We start from the raw sequence: 9,523 nt of genomic DNA, 5'->3' as shown, positions 1-9,523 counted from the left end.
GTGGGTGTTCAGTCCCAGGACTCCGAGCCTGGTGATGAGTTTAGAGCGCACTATGGTGTTGAACGCTGAGCAGTAGTCGATGAACAGCATTCTCACATAGGCACTGCTCTTTTCAAGGTGGGAGAGGGCAGAGTGGAGTGCAATTGAGATTGCGGCATCTGTGGATCTATTGGGGCAGTATGCAAGTTGGAGTGGGTCCAGGGTGTCTGGGATGATAGACTTGATGTGTGCAATGACCAGCCTTTCAATGCACTTCATTATTACAGATGTGAGTGCTTGAGGGTGGGAGTCATTGTGGCAGGATGGCTTAGGGTTTTTTGGGGATAGGAATGATGGTAGTTAGCTTGAAATGTGGGGATTACAGACTGGGACATTGAGAGGTTTAAAATGTCTGTGAATACGCCTACCAGCTGGTCTGCACATTCCCTGAGGACACGCCCTGGAATACTGTCTTGCCCTGTGGCCTTACAAGTGTTGACCTGTTTAAAAACCTTACTCATGTCAGCCTCGGAGAGAGAGATCACCGAGTCCTACGCATTAGCGGGGGCCCTTACGCAGGGCTCCTCATTGTTTTTTGTCAAAGTGTGCATAAAAGGCATTGAGTTTGTCTGGTAGAGAGGTATCGTTGGGCAAGTCACGGCTAGGGCTTAATTTGTAGTCCGTAATGCACTGTAGCCACTGCCACGTGTGTCGAGCGTCGGAGCAGGTATAATAGGATTCCACCTTGTTCCAATATTGTCCTTTTGCTTGTTTGATGGCTCAGCGGAGGTCGTAGCGATACTTCACAATATTAATTTAAAGTGTATTTTGTTTTACATTAAATGAAACTTGGAAGTTCCCCCTTTGAATGCACTCATATGCTGACATAATCAATAAACAAAGACATAAGCTATACTTGTAATACATCACTCTAAAATATTGGAAACACAGAAAATGCCCTGGAAGAACTTTGCTTTATTGGATGGTACCACAAGCAACATATATCTTCAACAGTAATGAAGAGGAAACACTCTGTTTCTGAACCTAGGTGAACAGCTTGAGATTAATAAAAGCTCCTCAAACTTTGTATGATTTTTTACATTTTCTAAGATAACTAATATTAACTATTATTAATAAAAATAAGTGACAATTAATCTAATCTAAAAACGTTTTTGATAACCTTAGTGTTATTTATTATACAAACTGGCTCAATGGATTCAATCCATTTAACTATCAATTTCTAGTACTTTGGTTTGTAGGCCTTGGTATGCTACATGAGAAACAGAATGGCTATAAGCACCTGAACAGGGTGACCGTGTCAGATGTGATGAATGGCAAAGCCCCCTTTAAGGTGAATGCCTGGCGTATAATAGCACCAAGATAAATAGTATTTAAAACATAGCTAAAACAAAGTTTGAAAGACATATTGATCTTGAATAAATACTGTTCAAAATGTTTCTAAAAGCTATCAAACAGATATCGTCTACTATCCATGTATCCCATACACTGCAGACATGATGGGGTGGGTTGGTTCTCCCTTGACATTGCGTATTATGCGATATGAGTGTGATGCTTTAAGAGGGCGGTGCTTGGCTTACATGGTGTCCACCATACCACTGCATGTACGGAGAGGGAGGAGGGTAATTTCTCCCGAAGTGTGCACTCATGCACTCCTCCACATGCATGAAGGGAAGTGAACAAGTGACCTGAAAGGAAGTGAACAAGTGCACACTTAGAGCAGAAGGATAGAGAATTGGGACGCATAGAAAGAGTGAAGGTGGTCATTTCTTGGTAGCGATGAGGGTCTGGTAGAGCGGCTTGACCACAATGTGTAGATGGAGGGAACCATCAACTAGGTACTCAGACGTCTTACGGTGCAGATCGGCTTCCACCAGGAAGTCTCCAGTCTCCTCGGTGCTCTGGTGGAAATTATAAACATGTCTCACCACCATCTTTCCCTGCTTCCTCGCCATCACCACCACCGTCTTCTGGAAGCTCACCCCGGCAAAGTCTGCACTCGACGTAGCGGGAGTAATAATGATGCGCAGGCGGCCTCCGTCAACACGTGTCGGCTGTGTGGAACCCTGTTCGGAGTACATTGGCCTCATGCTGAGGGGCAACCAACGGGGCGAGAACAGGGAGTTCCAGGTCACCCTCTTGTTGGCATCATGGCCGCTGGGGCCCAGCTGCGTCTGGAAGCTGGTGCTGCGGTCGTCCCTCATGGGGTTGTTGATGACCCAAGGACTCCCCCAGGCAGGGGAGAGGTAGTTCCTGGGCATGAATAGACTGCAGTTCACGTCAAAGTACTTGGCCATGTGGAGGGGGGAGGCGGAGTGGAACTGGTAGGACTGGTAGAGGAGGTCCCGGACCGACTCCTGGTAGCGGGCCAGAACAGGAGACTGGGTCTGCAGGCGGAAGAGCTCCAGAGGGGGCATCATGGCATAACGGACGGCTCTCAGAGCGTTCTCGGCCGTTAGAGCATCCGGTTCGTTCTGGTTGATCCAGGCCTCCAATGCCGCAAAGAGCTCCATTTCACTCTGCAATTCAAAGTCATATTTTTAAAACATTATTGTTCCCACGGGCCGGGGAAATTCATTTTGCAGCCAATATTACATTAGACACAAGTATATTCGGAAAGTATTCAGACCCTTTGCTATGAGACTCGAAATTGAGCTCAGGTGCATCCTGTTTCCATTGATCATCCTTGATATGTTTCTACAACTAGATTGGAGTCCACCTGTGGTAAATTCAATTGATTGGACACGATTTGGAAAGGCACACACCTCTCTATATAAGGTCCCACAGTTGACAGTGCATGTCAGAGCAAAAATCAAGCCATAATGTCGAAGGAATTGTCCGTAGATCTCCGAGACAGGATTGTCTCGAGGAACAGATCTGAGGAAGGGTACCAAAAAATGTCTGCAGCATTGAAGGTCCCCAAGAACACAGTGGCCTCCATCATTCTTAAATGGAAGAAGTTTGGAACCACCAAGACTCCTCCTAGAGCTGGCCGCCCGGCCAAGCTGAGCAATCAGGGGAGAAGGGCCTTGGTCAGGGAGGTGACCAAGAACCCGATGGTCACTCTGACAGAGCTCCAGAGTTCCTCTGTGGAGATGGGAGAATCTTCCAGAAGGACCACCATCTCTGCAGCACTCCACCAATCAGGTCTTTATGGTAGAGTGGCCAGACGAAAACCACTCCTCAGTAAAAGGCACATGACAGCCTGCTTGGACCTAAAGACTCTCAGACCATGAGAAACAAGATTTTCTGGTCTGATGAAACCAAGATTGAACTCTTTGGCCTGAATGCCAAGCGTCACATCTGGAGGAAACCTTCCTCAATCCCTACGGTGAAGCATGATGGTGGCAGTATCATGCTGTGGGGATTTTCAGCAGCGGGGACTGTGAGTCTAGTCATGATTAAGAGAAAGATGAACGGAGCAAAGAACAGAGAGATCATTGGTGAAAACCTGCTCCAGAGTGCTCAGGACCTAAGACTGGGGCGAAGGTTCACCTTCCAACAGGACAACAACCCTAAGGACATAGCCAAGACAACGCAGGAGTTTCTTCGGGACAAGTCTCTGAATGTCCTTGAGTGTCCCAGCCAGAGCCCGGACTTGAACCCAATTGAACATCTCTGGAGAGACTTGAAAATAGCTGCACTCCCCATCCAACCTGAGTGCTTCAGAGGATCTGCAGAGAAGAATGGTAGAAACTGCCCAAATACAGGTGTGCCAAGCTTATAGCATCATACTCAAGAAGACTTGAGGCTGTAATCACTGCCAAAGGTGCTTCAACAAAGTACTGAATACTTATTTAAATATGATATTTCATTTTTTTTTTATATATACATTTGCCAACATTTCAAAAAATCTGTTTTTTCTTGTCATTATTGGGCATTGTGTGTAGATTGATGAGGAAAACAACAATTTAATACATTTTAGAATAAGGCTGTAACGTAACAAAATGTGGAAAAAGTCAAGGGGTCTGAATACATTCCGAATGTACTGTAGACCATTGTCAAGACCAATTCTTGTTAGTCTACATCAACTCATTGCCTAAAGCTTGCGTATATAATTTCATTATTTTTATGGAGTCAGATAAACATTTGAATAGGTTAATTGCTTCATCTTATTACGAGTCACATGTGAGATATTTATAATATAAACTTTATATGTGTCACGTTCCTGACCTATTTTTATGTTATTTTGATTATGTTTAGTTGGTCAGGGCGTGAGTTGGGGTGGGCATTGTATGTTGTGTGTGTTTGGTTAGTCTATGGGTGTTGTATGTGTATGGGATAGTGTCTGTTAGGTTGTCTAGTTATGTCTATGGCTGCCTAGATTGGGTCTCAATCAGAGACAGCTGTCATTCATTTGTCTCTGATTGGGAGCCATATTTAAGGTAGCCATAGGCAGTAGGCTTTTGTGGGTGTTTGTTTCCTGTGTCAGTGTTTGGACCACACAGGACTGTTTTGAGGTATGTCACGTTTGTTGTTTTGTAGTTTGTAGTGTTTTCTTGTTATTTACATTAAACATGTACAATTATCAATCCGCATCTTGGTCCGATCCATGCTCCTCCTCGTCTGAGGAGGAGAACGACTTTGACAGCCATTACAGAAACACCCACCACAACAGGACCAAGCGGATTGAGGAAGGAGGGCAAGAACTAAAGCAATGGAGAGAAGAGGAATGGAGTTGGGAGCAAATTTTCAATGGAGAAGGACCCTGGGCTAAGGTGGGAGAGAATCGCCGCTCTCGGGAGGAGAAGGAGGCAGCCACAGCCCAGGAGCGCTGGTATGAGGAGGCAGCACGTATGAGAGGCTGGAAGCCCGAGAGGCTCACCCAAAAGTTTCTTGGGGGGGGGTTAAAGGGGAGTGTGGCGAAGCCGGGTAGGATACCTGAGCCAACTCCCCGGGCTTGCCGTGGAGTGAGAGGGCGTCGTACTGGTCAGACACCGTGTTATGCGGTAAAGCGCACGGTGTCCCCAGTACGCGTGCTTAGCCCAGTGCGGGCTATTCCACCTTGCCGCACTGGGAGGGCTAGGTTGGGCATCGAGCCGAGTGCCATGAAGCCGGCCCAACGTATCTGGTCTCCAGTACGTCTCCTCGGGCCGGCGTACATGGCACCAGCCTTACAGGTGGTGTCCCCGGTTCGCCTGCATAGCCCAGTGCGGGCTATTCCACCTCGCCGCACTGGCAGGGCTACGGGGACCATTCAACCTGGTAAGGTTGGGGAGGCTCGGTGCTCAAGAGCACGTGTCCTCCTTCAAGGTCCGGTATATCCGGCGCCACCTTCCCACCCCAGCTCAGTACCACCAGTGCCTACACCACGCACCAGGCTTCCAGTGCATCTCCAGAGCCCTGTTCCTCCTCCACGCACTCTCCCTATGGTGCGTGTCTCCAGCCCAGTGCCTCCAGTTCCGGCACCACGCACCAAGCCTCCTGTGCGTCTCCAGAGCCCTGTGCGCACTGTTCCTTCTCCCCGCACTCGCCCTAAGGTGCGTGCCCTCAGCCCGGTACCTCCAGTTCCGGTACCACGCACCAGGCCTAGAGTGCGCCACGAGAGTCCAGTGTGCCCTGTTGTTGTTCCCCGCACTAGCCTGAAGGTGCGTGTCCTTAGCCCGGTACCTCCAGTTCCGGTACCACGCACCAGGCCTACAGTGCGTCTCAGCCGGCCAGAGTCTGCCGTCTGCCCAGCGGCGCCTGAACTTCCCGTCTGCCCAGCGGCGCCTGAACTGCCCGTCTGCCCAGCGGCGCCTGAACTGCCCGTCTGCCCAGCGGCGCCTGAACTGCCCGTCTGCCCAGCGGCGCCTGAACTGCCCGTCTGCCCAACGCCGTCTGAACTGTCCGTCTGCCATGAGCCTGCAAAGCCGCCCGTCTGCCATGAGCCTGCAAAGCCGCCCGTCTGCCATGAGCCTACAGAGCCGTCCGCCAGACAGGAGCCGCTAGAGCCGTCCGCCAGACAGGAGCCGCTAGAGCCGTCAGCCAGACAGGAGCCGCCAGAGCCTTCCGCCAGACCGGATCAGCCAGAGCCTTCCGCCAGACCGGATCAGCCAGAGCCTTCCGCCAGACCGGATCAGCCAGAGCCTTCCGCCAGACCGGATCAGCCAGAGCCTTCCGCCAGACCGGATCAGCCAGAGCCTTCCGCCAGACCGGATCAGCCAGAGCCTTCCGCCAGATCTGACCAGCCAGAGCCGTCAGCCAGCCATGACCAGCCAGAGCCGTCAGCCAGCCAGGATCCGCCAGCCAGCCAGGATCCGCCAGCCAGCCAGGATCCGCCAGCCAGTCCGGAGCTGCCGTCCCTCAGCCCGGAGCTGCCGTCCCTCAGCCCGGAGCTGCCGTCCCTCAGCCCGGAGCTGCCGTCCCTCATCCCGGTGCTGCCCCTTATCCCGGTGCTGCCCCTTATCCCGATGCTGCCCCTTCAGTTAGGTGGGTTTAGTTGGAGGGTGGTCATTGGGTGGGGGATACAGAAGCGGGGAATGACTATGGTGGTGTGGGGACAGCGTCCAGAGCCGGAGCCACCACCGTGGACAGATGCCCACCCAGACCCTCCCCTAGACTTTTGGTGGTGCGTTCGGAGTACGCACCTTGAGGGGGGGGTTATGTCACGTTCCTGACCTATTTTTATGTTATTTTGATTATGTTTAGTTGGTCAGGGCGTGAGTTGGGGTGGGCATTGTATGTTGTGTGTGTTTGGTTAGTCTATGGGTGTTGTATGTGTATGGGATAGTGTCTGTTAGGTTGTCTAGTTATGTCTATGGCTGCCTAGATTGGGTCTCAATCAGAGACAGCTGTCATTCATTTGTCTCTGATTGGGAGCCATATTTAAGGTAGCCATAGGCAGTAGGCTTTTGTGGGTGTTTGTTTCCTGTGTCAGTGTTTGGACCACACAGGACTGTTTTGAGGTATGTCACGTTTGTTGTTTTGTAGTTTGTAGTGTTTTCTTGTTATTTACATTAAACATGTACAATTATCAATCCGCATCTTGGTCCGATCCATGCTCCTCCTCGTCTGAGGAGGAGAACGACTTTGACAGCCATTACAATATGCACATGTAAAAACTTACTGTCCACTACATAAGCTAATTTAGCGTTGCACTTATGTTGTCATCTGATGAAAATTAAGCTATTTTCTGCCGAATGTGTTGCACTAATGTATTTTGTGTGAAGGAAAACTATAGTTGCACTCCCCTGATCACTCTATTGAAGAAAAATAACACTTGAATCTCAATGGTTAAAACGCAGATTTTTTTGTTGGCTTGCGTTTTGAAAATGCGACCCCGTTTTGCTATTACGGCCCCTGCTCATAACAGAGCAAGCAGTAAAGCTTCATATGACAGTAATTTTTGCTTTGTGTCATCTACAGATGAAAGGCCAAAATGTCATAAATATGCCGACTTTCATTAATTATTTCTCAAATATGCGTTAGAAAGGACTATTCAATGGATTACATTTCATGAAAATCGGCCAAATTATGGTATTTTTTGTTGTCTGAGTTTTGTGAGTAATGCCTCTCAAACAGATCTGGGATCAGGCTACCCAGGAGTAGGCGTACCTGCAGGATGAGGTCTGAGCGCTGCAGCAGGGTCATGAGCAGGTCGTTGCTGACATGCGTCCACTCCCCACTCTGCAGCACAGAGGACAGGTTCCAGGACAGGTACTGCAGACAGCTGTCCCGCAGGGCCACGTCTCCTGTCTGCAGGGCGTACTGGTACCTGCAATGGTGTCAACAAATAGTCCAGTCCATGCTTTCATGTTACCAACTGATGCCCTTACGTACTTGTACCTGGAATAGTGATAACAATTATTTAAGTCAAGTATATGTTTTAAAAGTTGAACTAGTTGTAAATGAATGCAATCTTTATTGTAAAGACTAATGTATGGATGTCATAATGAAAATACAGGTCTCCCTTGTGAAAGACGTCTTCTGACCTCAACGGGACTTCCTGGTTAAATAAACATGAAATAAATAAATGGCACAGCACCATTCCACCACGTGTCCAGAAGGGGAGTTGCTGGCCAGGTTCTGGGTCATGTACTGGGTGACCCCCTGCTGAAGGCCCTGGACGCGGTACTTAGTGGCCAGCTTGTGTAGAGAGGTGGCCTGCTCCAGACACAGGGAGATCTCTCCACAATACAGGTACCTGGATAGAGAGAGTGGGAAGGGGGAGATTGTCACGCCCTGACCTTAGAGAGCTTTTTATTCTCTATGTTGGTTAGGTAGGGGTGTGATTAAGGGTGGGTTATCTAGGTGAATTATATTTCTATGTTGGCCTGGTATGGTTCCCAATCAGAGGCAGCTGTTTATTGTTGTCTCTGATTGGGAATCATATTTAGGTAGCCATTTCCCCTTTGTGCTTTGTGGGATCTCGTCTATGTATAGTTGCCTGTGAGCACAATTTTGAGCTTCACGTTTCGTTTTGTTCGCTTTATTGTTTTTGTTCTTTGAGTTTTCTCTTCCTAATAAAAGGGATGGAAACATACCACGCTGCATCTTGGTTCAATCATTATGACGATCGTGACAGATTAATAGATATTCAGCAACTTTTAGTAGGACAATGGATCAACAAATATACTCTATACTGAACAAAAATTTAAACACAACATGTAATTCAAATGTTTAGATATAAAATTATTTGTGAAATGATTAAATGTAATTTTAGCTTCCAAATGAGAGATTTGGGTTTTCATAAGGTTAGGGCTCTGCTCAATCAGTGGCTCGCCCCTGTGAAGAGACATGGGTTATAAACTATGAAACACACCGTTCTCCCTCCACTATATAAGCCCTTGGCGAAAATGTAACCTCCTGTTCCGGGTACATTAGGATGACGGTCCGATGTCAGAAGGATTCAGATAATAACTACAGAACGAAGCCAACCTCAGCGTGAGCTTTGGTTGCGAATGGTATGAACTTTGAACTCTTATTCACTACAGAAGTGATACCTCCTAGCCGTTGAGTTAGCAGCGGCCGCTGTAAATGTGGGCTAGGAAAGGACGGACAGAGTAACCCATCTACCACACAACGACGACACTACAACGTATCCCGTTCACCACCAGAGACACTCTTCAAAGGACTCTGTTGGGCAACACGGCCTTCCATCTACCACCAACCTATTGAACCGCAGCTCAGAGAAAATATTTATTGCATTTTCCTTTTCCAAATGGGCGGTAATTTAGAATGCATAAGATTCTGTATTTACAATAGAGTAGCTGCCTACGGCCCAATAGAGACATCGCTTCTCCCTTTGTTCTTCAGTCTTCCCACTCTTTCACTCAAACCCAACCCCCTTTTCTTTGTGTAACCAGCTGTCATATCTGTTCCATCCGCAAGGGACGTTTTCCTTTATGACATAATTTGTAATCAAGGTATGATTCATTCTGTGTATATGTAATTCTGTGTGATTAGTTAGGTATTTAGTAAATACATAATTAAACCCAATTTTGTATTGCTGATTCAACTTGTTAGTCAGGGTTCGTAAAGATAACCAAAAGTTTACAACTTTCAGATTAGACTGAAATAAGGTGACGATTAATATTGACTGCTA

The 9,523-nt window shown here is 48.0% G+C and overlaps 1 protein-coding gene across 1 annotated transcript in view; it reads right to left on the bottom strand.

The window, feature by feature from the left end:
- Positions 1 to 934: 934 nt before the first annotated feature.
- The window catches only part of btbd17a (BTB (POZ) domain containing 17a), a 31,027-nt gene continuing 22,438 nt past the window's right edge, over positions 935 to 9,523 (bottom strand). The window contains exons 4-6 of the mRNA XM_071393874.1: positions 7,964 to 8,122; positions 7,534 to 7,693; positions 935 to 2,516 (exon numbers count right to left, since the gene is read on the bottom strand). Coding sequence (XP_071249975.1) covers positions 1,761 to 2,516; positions 7,534 to 7,693; positions 7,964 to 8,122 — 1,075 coding nt within the window. The 3' untranslated portion in view covers positions 935 to 1,760. The remainder of the gene's footprint in view (positions 2,517 to 7,533; positions 7,694 to 7,963; positions 8,123 to 9,523) is intronic.

This window comes from Salvelinus alpinus, chromosome 3, assembly GCF_045679555.1.
Source record: "Salvelinus alpinus chromosome 3, SLU_Salpinus.1, whole genome shotgun sequence".
Taxonomy (NCBI): Eukaryota; Metazoa; Chordata; class Actinopteri; order Salmoniformes; family Salmonidae; genus Salvelinus; species Salvelinus alpinus.
Note: the sequence above shows the minus strand (reverse complement) of the source record. Positions and strands in the feature narration are given on the sequence as shown.